The 17,388-nt window shown below is 39.1% G+C and overlaps 1 protein-coding gene across 2 annotated transcripts in view; it reads left to right on the forward strand.

The window, feature by feature from the left end:
* Window positions 1–17,388, forward strand: part of LOC140733148 (EH domain-containing protein 3) — a 76,299-nt gene that overhangs the window by 10,779 nt on the left and 48,132 nt on the right. For both annotated transcript variants that reach the window (XM_073056068.1, XM_073056069.1), the window contains exon 3: window positions 215–312. In XM_073056068.1, coding sequence (XP_072912169.1) covers window positions 215–312 — 98 coding nt within the window. The remainder of the gene's footprint in view (window positions 1–214; window positions 313–17,388) is intronic.

Here is a 17,388-nt window from a genome sequence, read left to right on the forward strand (position 1 = left end):
CAATTATAAACTTTTATAAAACAAAGAATTAGGAAGTAAGATTTTTTCAGTTCTTTGATTTTTTTTTAAAAGCTTGGTGTTCAGAAATTGTAATTCTAGCCTGGTTACTCATTCCAGGTCTAAACTAATGTATTCCAACAACTATTATATTTCTGTGTGCATAAATTTGAATTATTTGCTTGAAATTCATTGCTAATAAGAACTTGTTTTCTAGATTTATGTGTGCCCAGTTACCGAATCCTGTGCTTGAAAGCATTAGCATCATTGACACACCTGGAATTCTGTCAGGAGAAAAGCAACGCATCAGCCGAGGTAAGGTTTATGTGACCCAGGTTTTTTTTTCAAATTATAATTGCTGTGATAATAGGCCTCTGTCTGCTTGTTACAGGTTCTTTGTGTCAGACAAAATTTGTATATTCACTCAGATTCAACTGGTGTCATTAAGGAAAGCATTAAATAATTGTCAACAAATGTAGAGTTAAAAGACAGTGGAATTCTACTCTGTCAGCACTATGGCTACACTTTAATATGAGCTGCTGCTGCAACTTGTGTGGGGCAGAATTGTTGGTGTTGTTGACTTCATCCTGAAAGTTGCAATACTGGTAAAATAACTTTTAAGCAAATTATGTAGAATATCTTTGTGAATCAGCTTCTCTTGTGTAAATATTTGCAACATTAATAGGTGATGTATTTTTGCAGTTTGATTAAGAATGAGCTATGCACCAGTAATTGTAGGGCCTTGGAGTATTGATGCACAAGTTCACAGCTCCCTAAGTATGTAAGTACAGCAAGATAAGATAGTGAAGGCTTAAGGGATGCTGGCCTTTATTAACAGGTGCACTAGAGATAAGAGTTATAACTTGATAAAACATTGGTAGGCTTGTGTAATCCTGAAAAGACTAGTGAAGATGAAGTTTCCCAGAAGTTGGCTGGGGTAGAATATTTCACTTAAGGAAAGACTGTAGCTTGGGTTTTTTTCCATGGAGTGGAGGAGGCTGAAGGGGAACTAGAGCAGCACATATAGGGTGGATAGTGAAAATCCTTTACCCACCCCCCCCATAAGTTTTCTAAAGATAGTGCACAGAAATAACTCGTTAGCTTATTGTCATATACACCTAGGTACTGTGGAAAAACTGCTTTGCATGCCATCCATACAGATTATTTTATTACTTTGTAGCATAGGGGTGATGGTTGGAGGGAGTGAGGATATGTAGGATCTTAATATTGGCTGCTTTTGAAGTAAATAGATGTAGACATGGCCCCCAGAGGTGAATCTTATTGTGATGTGCTGAGCTGTCCATGTTCTAATATTCCAGATATGTCTACTATGTGGGACCTTGTAAAATCAAAAAAATTCTTAACTCCGGATATGCAATTTACCAGGTACCAAGCCATGTGGACCATCCCTAATCAGTTCTTGGTACTCCAAATACAAATCTTGTTGGAGTTCCTTCCAATAACTTCCCAGTACTGATACATGCTTTGATGCTCTGTAGTTCCCTGGCTTATCTCTGTTGTCCTAAATGAAGGAACAGCATTAGCTTCTATCAGGGAGGGGGTAAAGGAGCCTGAAGTTGCACATTCAACAAATCAGGAACAGCTTCTTCCCCTCTACCATCAGATTCTTGAACATTCATTGAGCTCATGAACACTATCTTGCTACCTTTTTTGCGTTAGTTATTTAACTATTTAATATTTATAGTTTATTCAGTTTTCATTGTTATGTAATATGCGCTGCTGCAAATAAAATTCATGATGTATACCGGTGATATTAAATCTAATTTTGAGCTATTCTAGTCTTCCAGTGCTAACAAAGATGCTAAAGTATTTGCTAAGGCTATAATGGTCACCTTTTACTTCACAATAGACAATAGGTGCAGAAGTAGACCATTCAGCCCTTTGAGCCTGCACCGCCATTCTGAGATCATGGCTGATCATCTACTATCAATACCTGGTTCCTGCTTTGTCCCCATATCCCTTGATTCCCCTATCCATAAGATACCTATCTAGCTCCTTCTTGAAAGCATCCAGAGAATTGGCCTCCACTGCCTTCTGAGGCAGTGCATTCCACACCCCCACAACTCTCTGGGAGAAGAAGTTTTTCCTTAACTCTGTCCTAAATGACCTACTCCTTATTCTTAAACCATGCCCTCACAATGTCCACAGAGAGATTATCAGGCCCTGAAAATTTATCCATCGCAGTTTCAAGATCATTAAATCATCTTTAATAGTGATATGCTCCAGAATGTCACTACTTCCTCCCCTAATCTCATTTCTTCCAAGTTTCTTACTTTAAGTGCAGATAAGTATTACCGTAGATTCCGGACTACAGAGCGCACCTGATTAAAAGCCGCTGGCTCTAATTTTAGAAATAAAATCAATTTTTTAATTGTAAAGGCCGCACCGGATTTTAGGCCGCACCGGATTTTCGGCCGTAGGTGTCCCACGTTGTAATATGAGATATTTACACAGAAAGATATTACACGTGAGGATTTTTTAACTTTTAATTAAATCCATATGGTAACAAAAACAAATACATATTGCAAATGCTTTTTTTCGAACCGTGCCCGTTACGCGGCTACTTTTAAATATACGTTGCGTATACTTCTTTACTGAACAACATTCCAATATCTCCTAACGACTGGTAAAAAATATATATACTGCAGCCTACCAGGAAAAGTTATTGATCGCCTTTAACTTAAAAGCAGCGTTCGCTCAGATCCAAAGCCGCTCGCGTAATGTGCTCCCTCCCTCCTTTCCGTTTATCGCAAACCGGCGTTTTCCCACAAGACACTGCGAAACCGGGTGTGACGTCATAGCATCCCGCGATGTAGTACAGAAAACAAATATAGTTAAAACTCTTCTAACTTTAACTAGAAAATGAATTACTAAGCGAAAATATTATAAACTAAGTAACTGCCATAAGGCAGCACAATGCTTCGAGTGTTTTCCATGTTGATGAGGGTGAGTACAAATGACTGATTTACAATAATTTAATTGTGAAAGTGCGCTTGATTTATCGTACAATTTCATTGGACCTCTGTGAACTACTCATCAATTTTATTGGTCTACTGTTATGAGGCAAAATGTTTACGAGGCGGCATGAAAAAAATCATGTATTAGCCGCTCTGGATTAAAGGCCGCAAAGTTCAAAGCTGTTCAAAATGTGGGAAAAAAGTAGCGGCTTAAAATCCGGAATCTACGATAATTTAAGACCAAACCCATTTCCTGCAGTTTCACGTATAATTCACCACACTGAAAGTTCTGGGGAAATTCTTGGTACCTTTCTGCTCTTAACTTGTGGAATTTTAATGTTCTCTTTTGTCTTGCCTACAAGCGATATTTAAGCCCCTTCTGTCCTCCTGATTTTCTCAAATACCTTAAAGTCAGTTGCATTCAGGTGGCATGTTTGAACCCAGCTGCCTATATCGCACATAATGCATCCTTCATTTCTTTAGAGCTTAATATCCCTTGACAGCCTTGTTTTTGTTTCTAACAAACATACTGGCTGTAAACTCTTCCCATCTCACTATTGGAAGCTTCCCCACATGACAGACCCACCACCCCCTGACCAAATTTTGATATTGTTGGGTGTGTGCTCTCATGCCATAACTAGCTCGGTATAAGTAGAATTATGGTCACTAGTCTTATTTCTTCCCCCTCTGACACATCAATCTAGCTTTGTTCCCTGAGAGGTTCAAGTGTAGCAGCCTTTTCTAGTCAGGTCATCTACAAATTGCTTAAAGCTTTTTTAGATGCAGTTAACAAACTGCCCCATCTAGCCAATTAACACTAAAACAGCACAGGTCAATATTAGGAAGTTAAAATCACCTGTTAGACTCAGTTATACAGCACAAAACAGGCCATTTAGCCCAAATGGTCCACACTGACCATGATTCTCATCCATGTGGTCCATACTGACACAGATTCCTGTCCAAGTAGTTCCATATCAGAATTGGGTTTATTATCACTGTCGTGGAATTTCTTTGGTGGCAGCAGTACAGTGCAAGACAAATTACTAAAGTCAGATTAAAATATAGTACTTAAGGGGAATAGCAAGATAGTGTTTATGTACCATTCAGAAATCTGATAGCGGAGGAGAAATTATTCCTGAACTATTGAGCATTGCAGGCCAGTGTGCCAAAAGCCATCTTCACCCTCTCTACTGTGAACTAATTTTAGGGAACCATGTACTTGTGCTCCTAGCTCCCTCTATTTTATATCCTGCCCTCCAAGTCCACATTGTTTACCGAAAGTCCAACCCTGATTTGGCTTCCCAAACTACAATGACTTGCATTAACCCAGTTAAACTCAATTTGCCATTCCTTGGTCCACTTTCCCAGCTAATCATCGTCCCTCTAGTTTGTGATAACAATCTTCAATTACCTATTTTTTGTCATCTCCAAATATACTAACCGTGCCTGTATATTTCATCTAAATCTTTGATATAACTGACAAATGGCAATGAGCCACTGCAGCATTTGTATACCTGTCTCTGAGCTCCCTACATACTTGCTCTTAATTTTGCTGGCTGTTTTGAGATATATATATAGCTAAAAACCAAAGTGATGACCTTTTATTTCTAAGTTTGCCCATGTGACTTTGAGATGTTTTTCTTGGGATAAGTACTATGATTTATTTTTCCCCGCTACTAATTAGTAGTGCAACTCCTCCCTTACCTTCACCTCTCGTGTTAGAAGCATTGAGATCATGAAATATTGAGCTGTCAGTCCTGCCCATCGCTCAGCTATTTCTGTAACAGATGTAATATCTGAATCCCTTGTGCTAATCCATGCTCTGATATCACTGCCTTGCTGTGAAGCTTGTTGCCATAAAGTAAATGCAATTTAACATATTAGAGCTCAAAGAGCAGTAGGACTATGCCAGACACTACAAGCCTGTTAACTTTGCCTCAATTGTAGGGACATTTTGGAGGGAAGGGGAAAGATGCAGAATTTATTTCTTGGAAAGATGGGGACTAAGTCAACATTTTTTGTTTGGTTTTGCAGGGACCCATTTAAGATTTTCACTAGGATGATTGAAGGAAATGTGATAGATGTGGATTTTGACAAAATCCTGGCCACCTTGTCAAATGCATTTCTAAAGTTGATGTGAATACCAAACTCAAATTAGTGAAGCACATTTCCTCTGTATAGTCCTTACTTGTTCTGTTACCTTACTCAGCTGCCTTGACGGTCTCCTATCCTTGCTGAAAAATGTGCTACTATGAACAGTTTTCTTAAATGCTCTCTGATCTGATTATTCCCAAACTTTTCTTTAATAAGTAATACTAGTGCTGCCTACAAAAAGTGCAATTATAGTTCTGAGGACACAAAGTGGATGCTTTTTACTGCAGGTGCCAATGTCGAAACTAAAGACTTAATCACTGGAGGTATTTAAAGGAGAGGTAAATAACTTTTTGAAAGATCAAAGAATGAAAGGTTGCATGGAACTCAGACAGACGCAGCTTGGGCAGATCTACTGTGATCACTGAATGGTGAAGAGATTTGAGTGGCCAAGTGGCCTACTCTTGTTTTGTGCAAGATTTATGTTCATTCTTTTCATCATACTATGGTAGATGTCAAGTGATAGATTTGGGAGAGGTAGGTATAAAAATGGACACTGGCCTCTTGGTTTTCATCTGTGAAGAGACAGCTTCAGCAATTTCCAACCTTTTACACTAGAATTTTAGTTCTGTACTGAAATTGCTGAGAGCATATGCCCTTAGACCCTTGCAGCTATTAGAAAGCGGATGCATGGTGGTATAATGTTCACAGGTGCAGGTGAGCGAAGATGAACCCCAAGCTAATTCAGCAGTGAAATTGACACTGAAATGTCCTTGTTTGGTTTGTCCTATAATGGCCATTTGTAGGAGGATACAAAAGAACAATAAGCCCAGGTTATGGAAAGTTGCTCTGTTTTTGTTAAAACAAAACAAGTTGGTTCTTGGAATACAAGTTCTGAGAATCAAATAGTTCATTAAATCTGGATTTTAAAAGTAAATACCATTCTGAAAGTGTCTTCTTCATTGTGCCAGATACTTCCAAGACTCTCTTCATAAACCATCATTCATTCCTAGTTTTGAATACTGTAACACATACAGGAGAGATGAGTTTTGTGCTGATATCTTTGGCTTTGTAATTTTTGCATTATTTATGACTGATACATTCTTCATCCTTTACTAGAAGTTATTTCATATGCATTGAAGCAAAGTTAGGACAATCTTTTTCTCATCTGTAGTAAATAATATGCAGGCTGCTTTGTAAATGTGTCAAGGAAATGGTATGTGTCAAAGAAAGACTTGCCCATGTATTTTTTTTTAACAACCTTGGAAGTATAGTCACCTTTTGGGGGAAAAGCAGCAACCAATTTGTGCACAATAGTGTATACTAGATAATTTGTTTTGGTCTTTGATAGGTGAATATTGGCTGGCACATTATGTCAACACAGTATCACCTCTAAAATACAACTGGTTAACAAAATCTGTTTTGCTTGCCTTTGTTAACATGCGTGTATTTATCATTTGAAGTCAGAGATGAGACTCTGAACCTGAAGCCCAACTGTTTTCTGCTGCTTGAGTTTGAATGCTGTTTAAGGAGTTTTTATTTATGGATTTAACAAAAGCTTGTTTCACTCTCAAATATAGAATGATTGTAATAAATTGCAGCTACAGAATGCTGATGTAGGTATTTGGTGCTGTGAAGTAAAGCGGTGTACAAAGAATGTTTTGCCTAGTTAATCAGTCTGGCTTTGGGTTTAAAATGTGTGTATGAGATCTAGTTGTGAGGACAGATTTATATAGGTCTTTAACATTAAGATTTGTAGAACTGGTTAAAATATTACAAGGTACAGTATGTAGAGTAGAGTCTTAAATGAAGCACATTAATCTTGAAGGAGATTTGAAGCTGAAATGTATTGAATGTTAAAAGTACATTTGTCCAAAAGACCAGAATCAATTTGGAGTTGATGTGAGGACTGTAGTGTTGGGGAAATATCAGAAATTTGAAGGATGAGACCACTGTGGAATTTAAGTGAATTTCTTAAGCAGAAACCATGGGCAAATGTGGGTAATAAGTGAAGAGAACTTGATGTAGGTTAAAGTGAGTGACACTCTTTTTGAGGTCAAGTTTGTAGAAGAAGCCTACAAAGAATACATTGGGATTTTCATCTAGATCAATTTAAATTGCAAACAAAAACATTAGTGGATCTTGAAACTGCAGTACATAGTGGTCTTGGTAATGATAAATAAGTTTTGAACTCTTCTCTTGATGAGATTATTCTAATGTCCATGAATTATGTGGTAGGTTAATAAAATTTGGTTTCTAATGTTAGTTTGTAAGAAACTTCTTGCCATCCAGACAAGCTGTAGACATTTGGGATCAGAAACCTGGTATCTGTGGAGATTAATTTATAATTTCAGGTCAATGACCTAACTGGTGAAATGTTGTACAACTAAAATGTCAGCTGTTTTCCATGGATATGGCCTGGTAGTTTTTGCCTTGATAGTGTTGAGACATTGAAATGGGGGGTGGGGGGAGCTGGTGATGTGATAGAACAGCTGATATTGCCATTTGCTTTCAAAACTGGTGCTGAAAAGCAAACTGTAAATTAAAGCTGAAAGTCCTCAAGGTAATGGTGCAAGAAAGCATTACAGGTGATTCTCTAGCCAAACTGTAACTGCAAGTGGAACTGTAGTATTTCCAACCCCTCAGGCAAGTGGTCATGATAATGTGACAAGTACACTTTGGTATTATAGTAATCCTGGAAAATTGGTTGAGACAGGAGACATGCATTTGGAAAATACTATATTTTTCCATATTTTTGAGCATAAAAACATAAGATTCTGCAGATGCTGGAAATCTAGAGCAACACAAAATGCTGGAGGAACTCAGCAGGTCAGGCAGAATCTACGGAAATGAATAAATAAGCAATGTTTTGGGTTGAGATCCTTCATCAGGACTGGAAAGGAAGGGGAGAGTGAAAGGAGGTAAAGATGTGCTTGGTGGTAGGGTCCCATTGAAGATGGCAGAAATTGCCCACACTCTACTTTCCCCAGGCAGGGATCACTCCCTCTGTCATTCCCTTGTCTATTCATCCCTCCCCATGAATCTACTGGCACTTATCCCTGCATGCAATAAAAGTGCTATACCTGCCCATTCACCTCTTCCCTCACCTCCATTCAGGGTCCTCAGGCAAAGTGTCCAGGTGAGGGAACACTTAACCTGCAAATCTGTTGGGATCATCAACTGTTTCCAGTGTTCCTGACATGGCCTCTACATTGGTGAGACTCAACATGCTGTAGATTGAGGTGCCCCTTTGTCGAGCACCTTGGCTCCATTCTCACTTCCCCAGTGGCCAACCGTTTCAATTTCACATAAGTGTTTCTGCAAGTTGAGCCCCAAGGATTAGTTTTTATTTCTGTTTACTTTGTGGCCCCAATAATTGACTAGGTTACTTAAACAGCTTATCCTCATGATAATCTTAGCATCAACCGATTAGAGAATTTTGTTCTATTCATCCCACCCCATTTCTGTACTTAGTTTTAATGTTGTTTCTTTCACAGTTGTGAAGAAGGGGCTTTTTCTACTGATATTGACAGGTTTGCTGAGTGTTTCCAGCAATTTGTTTTAAGTTTAAAATGATACATGAGTATTTGTCAATTAAGTCAATATTCTGTAGCTAGAATATAAGCAAATGTTTATTCTTGGATTTATTCATGGTCATAACTGCAGTTGAATCGCTGCTGGAATGAGCTTTTTCATTGAAAAATGAGCCAGATCTGAGTGACTCTGACTGTTGCCAAATGAAATGGAGATGAATCTAACTGGGGCATCATTGGTGTGCACTACTTCAGATCCCTGGTCTCTTGTGAATGTAATGTATCCAATTTATTTGAAAGAATGCAAATAAAAGAAATGGGATGATTTGAATGAATAAGAAATTGAAGGGGACTAGAAAAATTAGTAACTGATCTGACTTGTGTGTAAAACTGAGATCTTGGTTGCACAGTTTGAGGGGGAGAACACAAGGGAATGGGGTTGAGAGAGATAGTAAGTTGGCCAATATTGAATGGTAAATCAAATTTGATGATCTGAAGGGCATAATTTTGTTCCTATGTCTTATGGCTATGACATGATGGCACTGGAGAAAGTATAGAGAAGATTTACTAAGTTGTTGCTTGGGGTGGAGACTGGGCATAGACTGGGTTTGTTTTACTTGGATGCTGAGGGAAGAATTTAATAGTTGTACAAAATTATAAGGAACATAGGATGGATTTGTGTATAAAATTATGATGGGTGTAGATACAGTGAATGGAAGCAGGCTTTTTCCACTGAGGCTCGGGGAGAAAAAACCAGAGGACCTGGGTTAAGGGTGAAAAGGGAAAAGTTTAAAGAAAACATTAGGGGGAGCTTCTTCACACAGAGAGTGGTGGGAGTGCGGAATGAGCTGATAGTTGAAGTGGTGAATGCAGGCTCACTTTTAACATTTAAGAGAAACTTGGACAGGTACATGGATGAGAGGTGTATGGAGGGATATGGACCAGTTGCAGGTCCGTGGGACTAGGCAAAAAATGGTTCGGCACAGCCAAGAAGGGCCAAAAGGCCTGTTTCTGTGCTGTAATGTTCTATGGGTCCTTAAACTTTCTTCATAACAAGGATGTCTAGAACCAGAGTACATAAAAGTTTCAGAGCATCTAACAGTGTATATTTTCACCTGTAAGGTGATTGCAATGAAAAAATGATGGACCTAGGTACTCTAACACTTAAAAGCAAACACCTGAATTATCAAGGCATAGATGAGACTAAGTGGTAAATGGAGTTAATATAATGTGGTTGGCATTGACATGGCGGGCTAAAGGGGCTGTTTCTGTGCCATATGGCTTGTATCTAAAGCTAGAATCCTTTAACTGATTTCTTTCTTTAGGTCAGTGAAGTTGAATAATTATCAATAGTCTTAGTAATATTAATACTTATACTTATAAATACTTGTGAATAAGTTAATGTGCCTAATCACATTTAAGTTGCATCAAAAATGAAATGAAGCAGAAACGTTTGTATACACTAATCACGTACAATCGTGGCCTTGATCTTGACATTAGTGCATTGCAAACATGCCACTTCCAGCAAGATTTCCTCCATTTCATTTTGAAATCAATCATCCTGCAGTAAATCTATGATAGTTCTGCTTTAAGGCTGCTGATTTATTATTGCACGCACACACGCCTCCAATTCCAAAGAGGCATTATGATGACCAATATATCAAATGCGTGAAACCTATTTAAGTTTAATATGATTGCTGCTTTCTCCTTGTCTGGTATGGAGGGGTCACTGCACAGGACTGGAAAAAGAGCTGCAGAAAGTTGTAGGCACAGTCAGCTCCATCGTGGGCAATAGCCTCCCCAGGAACCAGGACACCTTCAAAAGGTGATGTCTCAAAAAGATGGCTTCCTTCATTAAAGATTCTATCACCCAGGGTCCTCTTATTACTACTATCAAGGAGGTGGTACAGGAGCCTGATGATGCATTCAGTGCATCGGGAACAGTTTCTTCCCCTCTGCCATCAGATTCCTGAATGGTCAATAAACCTAAGAAGACAATCTCAGTGTTTGTTTTCCCTCTCTTTTGCACTACTTGTTTAGTTTCTTTTTCATGTATATGGATCGTAATTTGTAGCATTTATAATTGTGTATTACATCTTACTGCTGCCACAAAGCAACAAATTTCATGACATGCTAGTGGTACAAACCTGTTTCTGATTCTTGTTGGATTCATCTCTTTTCATTACTTTCTGAAGCTCACCTGCATTTTTCTTTGACTTTGGTAAGATTATGTGATATTTTGTTTTAACAGCAGCAATTTACATATTTAATCAAAATGAATTGTTGGGTAGTAATCTGAATTGTTTTTATTTTCCATCAAGGTGAGATGTTAATGTCAAAATGGGTTCTTCCCTGGATGAGAAATTAATAGTTTTCTTGGTCACCCTACACAAAGATTTATTCTAAATATTGGTAATGACGTTTTTGGAAGCTACAAATAAGCAATTGGTGGCAACCACCAGGAGAATCTCTGGGATCTCAAAGGAATCTGATCTTACTAGCCCTTAACCTAGAGTTAAAATATTAGATATTGTCATAATCTCTTCCCTAGAAAGGTGATTCATAGCAGGTGTGTTCCAAGTAATAAATCAGTTGTAACTTTAATATGTGGGTTGGGTTTGGTGGGACGCAATCCATGCTGGTTTTTCCACTGTAGCCCTTTGTATCCTGTTTGTTTAAATTCCCAGCTGTAGAATATCCCATGTAGTCTCTTGCTTTTATCGCTATCTTGATAGCTAGTGGCTTACATTTTTCCCTGAATTTTTGATATTTTTTAAAGCCCATTTGTGTTCTCCATGCTATTTCCTGTTTTCTTTTTCATTTCTGCCCTTCTTCCCTCTCCCATCTTTTGTCTACGCCTCCCATCTCTACTTTAGGGATATAAATACTAGTCCTGACACCCAGGATTGTTTTCCCTCAACATGACACAGCTGAGGGGTACAACATGAAAATAATGCAAGATGGAATACTGTGCCTCTCAAGCCCATGCCATTATCAATAAGATCTGACTGCAGCCTCAATTTTGAATTTCTATCTCCCTGTTATAAATTTTCACTCCTTTTAGTCTTTTTTTGCCTTAAAAGATATTCAGACTTGCATTTGCCACTTTATGAAAAAGAGTTCCACATACAGTATATTCTTTCTCCTATCAAATGGGCATGTTTGGAAGTAATTTCTACATTTATCTACTGCTGTGAAGCACTGAGATTTAAGGGCTATTTCAGTGCAAGTTAATGGGTTGTGTTGGTTTGCTGAAGTGCAGGATAAATTGTATTTGGTCCATTTTACTCGGGCACTGTTAAGATAATTATAAAAGAAAACATTTTTCAATCATAACTGACAATGATGCTTTCCTGACACTGTACTTTGTTCTGACCAAATGTTTTCAATAGAATTTGGGACAGCACCATGAAATGTAAGCCAGGCCTTTTTCACATTAATTTCAACAGATGCTGACACGCCTTTAACTCTCAGATGCTTTGTAACAAGTAATCATTTAGAACATGATGTTGGCCCATATGGGGTGTTATACGACTGGGAGGAACATAATAAATTGGGCAAGTGAGGTAATTATAACATTGTGTCCAAAAAATGTGTTGCTGTTCATCCAGCAGTTTGGTTATGTATTTGCCTGAGCTTCATGACCCAGATTTTGTGGGTAAATGTCACACCTCCAAGATTGTCAGCATTTTAAAGTTTTTCCACAAATGCACATTCCCAAAATTGCACTCCTGGGTTTTTGTTGTTTACCCAATTGCAGTCCAATACAATTCACACGTTCCCAGTATTAAAACCATTCAGTTCCCTAAGAAATACAGGGGGGCAGTTATTGCTATTTTGGTACCAGTTGCAATCTTGGTTTAAAAGATGGCACTGACGGATTTAAGCAATAATTAATTTGCATATACAATATCTAAACCGCGATATCTAAATCTGTGGCAGGTGGCTTTTTGATTGCTGTAATTGCTGCGGGCAGCTGTTAGTTTTGTGATGGCACTTGTTCAGTACTCTCCCCCTCTAATAATATTACTCTACAGAAGCCTATTTATGTAAAATCAGACATTCCACCCTGCAAAAACTCATTCCAGGGAGGTAGCACCACCACCCTTGCCCCCAACTCCCCATCGTTGACCTGCAAGGGTGTATGTATACAGGACATTTGATTATGAAAGAACACAACAATTTATTTGATCACATGTTGAAACTATTTACACACACATGTATATTCCTTGTTGAGTATTTTGCTGGTTGTCTCAATACTAATAGCTAAATGCTTTTCTATTTCTTTTACAAACTTTCCTTGTACTGTGATGTGGCTTGCTTGGCAGATTTGAGCAAGCAGTCTCAACCTCATAGCAGTCTGTGTCAATGAATTTGTGAATTTTGCAAGACATCAGATTCGCAAGTGTTTTGTGAGACAGCTATTGTGGAGTCGTTTTTTTTTATCCTATTACAACCTTAAGCAAGCCTACAGGGAGTTTGGCCTCATCGCGTAGGATATCAATAGAGTAGCTCCTTAGCAGCTAGCCAGCTAGTTTAAATAAAGTTAGCTTTGAATGACACCTGTTAAACTCACCTCAACATGTCTTTCACAGTCATTTAACCTACCATGGGCAATAGAAAAGTCACTGTTGCAAACAGTGCAGCGAGCAACACTGTCATTATTTTTGACCCCTATTAGGCAGTGGTACACTTTAGTGTAGTCTGGGGTGAAATATGTTTTATTTTCTTTTTTTGGAACAGACATACTTTATTGATCCCGAGGGAAATTGAGTTTTGTTACAGTTGCACCAACCAAGAATAGTGTAGAAATATGGCAGTATAAAATCATACATAATTAAATAATAAGTAAATTATGCCAAGTGGAAATAAGTCCAGGACCAGCCTATTGGCTCAGGGTGTCTGACACTCCGAGAGAGGAGTTGTAAAGTTTGATGGCCACAGGCAGGAATGACTTCCTATGACGCTCAGTGTTGCATCTCGGTGGAATGAGTCTCTGGCTGAATGTACTCCAGTGCCTAACCAGTACATTATGGAGTGGATGGGAGACATTGTCCAAGATGGCATGCAACTTGGACAGCATCCTCTTTTCAGACACCACTGTCAGAGAGTCCAGTTCCACCTCCACAACATCACTGGCCTTATGAATGAGCTTTTTGAAACTGAACTGATGGACAAAGAAAGAGAGAAAAAGAGAGGTCTACTTGATAGGTCTACTTGGCACAAAGAGAGACCAATCAGGTTTCTCTGTCTCTCTCTGTCTCTCTCAATTTGCAGGTGTCAGGAAGCTGCTATCAATCTGCAGGAGACTCCCGGAACATCCGGGAAAGGTGACATGTCTGTAAAGTGAACATTGGTAATGTGAATATAATCTGTCTTTTAGCCCCCTTCCCCCAAGAGTTATGGATTCAAATGCAAACATATAGTTTATTTATTTAGATATAGGCCAGAAGGCCGTATTCTGCACTATCAAGCCGCACTGCCCAGCAGCTCCTGGAAAAAGCAGATTAACCCCAATCTAATTCCGGGACAATTTACAATGGCCAATTAACCTACCCCATTCATCTTTGAATGGTGGATGTAACTGGAGAAAACCCACACTTTCCACAGAGAGGATGTACTGAGACTCTTTGCTGGGATTAATCTCTGAACTTTGCCCCGAACTGTAATAGTGCCACACTAACTGCCATGTATAATGCAGAAAGGGGAAGATTTAATAAATAGTTGAGAGGCAACTTCTTACACAGGGTGATGTGTATGTGGAATCAGCTGCTTGAAGTGGTTGTGGCAGGTACAATAACTTTTAAGCAATGACTGGACAGGCACATGATTGAGAAGACTGGAAGGTTATTGACCAAACACTGGCAAGTTGGGCTAGCTTGAATGGGCATCTTGGTTGGCATGGACCATTTGGAATAAAGGGATTGTTTCCACTTTGGTTAACTGATTCAATGCAGTATGTGCCAAGCCAGATGAATATAACTGCAATTGCAGTGAAAGTAATACCATTTGCTTTCTCTGAACATTTGGAGTCCTCATTTTTTTGCACTAGATATTGGCTTTGGTTTCTGTCTACCACCCTGGGTCATTGCAAAAAGAAATGTGTGGCTGTTAGAGGAGGAATGCTTTTTTTAGTCGAATCAAGGTCATCAGTAATATTCAAATAGGATTGATGTTAAGACCATTGCAGTTTGAACTAAAATAGCCTAGATTTAGGAGTGCAACCCACAATTCTTAAATTCAGTTAACAAATAGTGGCAGTATTGTAGTTGTAGCAGGCCACAAACAGTCCAGTGGAATATTAGACTCTGTAACTGTCTATTAAAGTTCTCTCTGTAACTGGATTCTGGACAACTTGACAAAGGTCAGTCAATCCATGTTGGCAGAAACGTCTCCTAGCTCCATTGTGCTGAGCACTGGCGCTCCTTCGGGCTGCATGCTCAGCTTGCTGTTGTTCACACTGCTGATGCATGACTTCACTTTTAGATCCAGTTCAGAGTGAGCCATCTAGGTTCTGATGAGACAAGTGGTTGGGATCATCATCAATGATGACAAGATGGTGTATAGAAAGAGGAGGTAAAGCCTCGGGTAGAGTGGTGCAAGCACAAAAACTTGAGTCTCATTGTGGACAAGACCAAAGGGATTCTAACCAATATTTTACTGGAACACTATTGAGTGTCCTGACCAGCTGCATCACTGTCTGGTACGGGAATTATAAGGCATCTGACTGCAAGTCCCAACAAGGGATCACTAAGACTGCAGAGAATCATTGGGATCTCTCTTCCACCTATCAGATATTTATCAGAGCACTGCATACGCAGGGCCTATAGTGTTCTCAATAATTCCTTCCATCTGTCCAACAGTTTTTGACCCTGCCCCCCAATATCAGGCAGGTCGCATTAGGTCATTATCATAGCATTAGGACACAAACTGTTAGGATGGAAAACAACTTCTTCCCCCAGGCTGCAAGACTACTGAACTCATCGCCATCAACCAAGCCTCTTCACATATGAAGAGCCAGTAGCATTATACTGTTTACTTGTGTTGTAAATGCACCTTGCTATTTGTTAATTTGCTAGTGGTAATTTACTTTGTGTTGTAAGTTGTATGTACTATGCCCCTCATACTGGTGGAAGATTGTTTTGTTTAGCTCTATATGGGTGCACATTTGAATGACAATAATCTGAACTTGAAGTTTAATGCAGCAAAATGAGGTTCATATTTTAGTATTGCAAAGAATGAAGAGACACAATAGAGAATAAGGGATACTGTTCCAGAAGAGGTGGAAGACCAGATAATCTTGGGATATGTGCTCATCAATTATGTTTCAGTACAGGTTGAAGTACTTAAAGCTGGGAATTGTATATGCCTCATCAATGGTGGCCTAATGTTAAAGTAATAAGACATTTTGATCCTTTTTATAAAAAATAATAATTTGGTATCAGAGTATGGTTCAATTCTGTTTGGCACATCATAGAAAAGATATGAAGGCCAGAAAAAGATATGAAGGCAAGTCCAGAAAAAATGACTAGTTCCTCACATGGGACTACAGTCGCAGGATTAGATCAAGATGGCTGGAACTACTTTACAGAAGATGAGATTGAAAGAAGTAATGAAGTGGAAGAGTAAACGGGATGTTGCTTCTGTTGGTCAACTTGAGGACAAGAGTTCCAGAACAAAAGAAAGGATTAAATGCAGAGATTTTTTCCTTCATGATGGGCTTCTGCACTTTCCCTATCTCTGACATTAGGCTAAAAGCTGAGTAGTTATTTTTCTATTCCAGTAATTATTAAATAGGGTTGTATTTACTACACTTCTGTCTGTAGGATTCATTCTCATCTATAGAATTTTGAAAGATGACCGGAAAGCCTCTGCGATGAGCTGCCAACCACAGCTGATGAGCCCCATCTGCCCTGAAGGCAGCAATAGAGGTGTTCCTCAGTGGTCAGTGCTGGGACCACTACTTTTCACATTATTTGTCAATAATTTAGATAATAGAATTGATGCTTTGTGGCAAAGGTTGCAGATGACGTGAAGATAGGTGGAGGGGTAGGTAGTGCTAAAGAAACAATGCGATTGCAGGAGGACTTGGACAAATTGGAAGATTGAGCAAAAAAGTGGCAGATGGAATATACTGTTGGGAATTGTACCTTTTGGTGAAATGGACAATAGTGTGGACTATTATCTCAATGGGGAGAAGGTTCATACTTCAGAGGTGCAGAGGGATTTGGGAGCCCTTGTGCAAGACTCCCAGAAGGTTAACTTACAGGGATTTATTTCGAGGGGAGTAGAATATAAAAGCAAGGAGATGATGCTGAGGCTTGAAAATATCACTAGTCAGGCTGCACTTGGAGTATTGCCAATAGTTTTGGGGCTTGTATCTCAGAAAGGATGTGTTGTCATTGGGGAGAGTCCAGAGGAGGTACAAAAGAATGATTCCAGGAATTGGGGGGTTAGCATATGAATATTTGGCAGCTTAGGGCCTGTACTCACTGGAACTTAGAAGAATGTGTGGGGATTTCATTGAAACCTACCGAATGTTGAAAGGACTAGATTGGGTGGATGTGAAGAGGATGTTTCCTATGGTGGATGTATCCAGAACTAGAGGGCACAGACTCAATATATAGAGACAACCCTTTAGAAAAGCGATGAGGAATTTTTTTAGTCAGTAGTAAATCTGTGGAATGCTCTGCCACAGACTGCGGTGGAGGCCAAGTCTGTGGGTATACCTAAGGCAGAAGTTGATCGTTTCCTGATCGGTCAGGGCATCAAAGGATATAGTGAGAAGG

Source organism: Hemitrygon akajei, chromosome 9, assembly GCF_048418815.1.
Source record: "Hemitrygon akajei chromosome 9, sHemAka1.3, whole genome shotgun sequence".
Classification (NCBI taxonomy): domain Eukaryota; kingdom Metazoa; phylum Chordata; class Chondrichthyes; order Myliobatiformes; family Dasyatidae; genus Hemitrygon; species Hemitrygon akajei.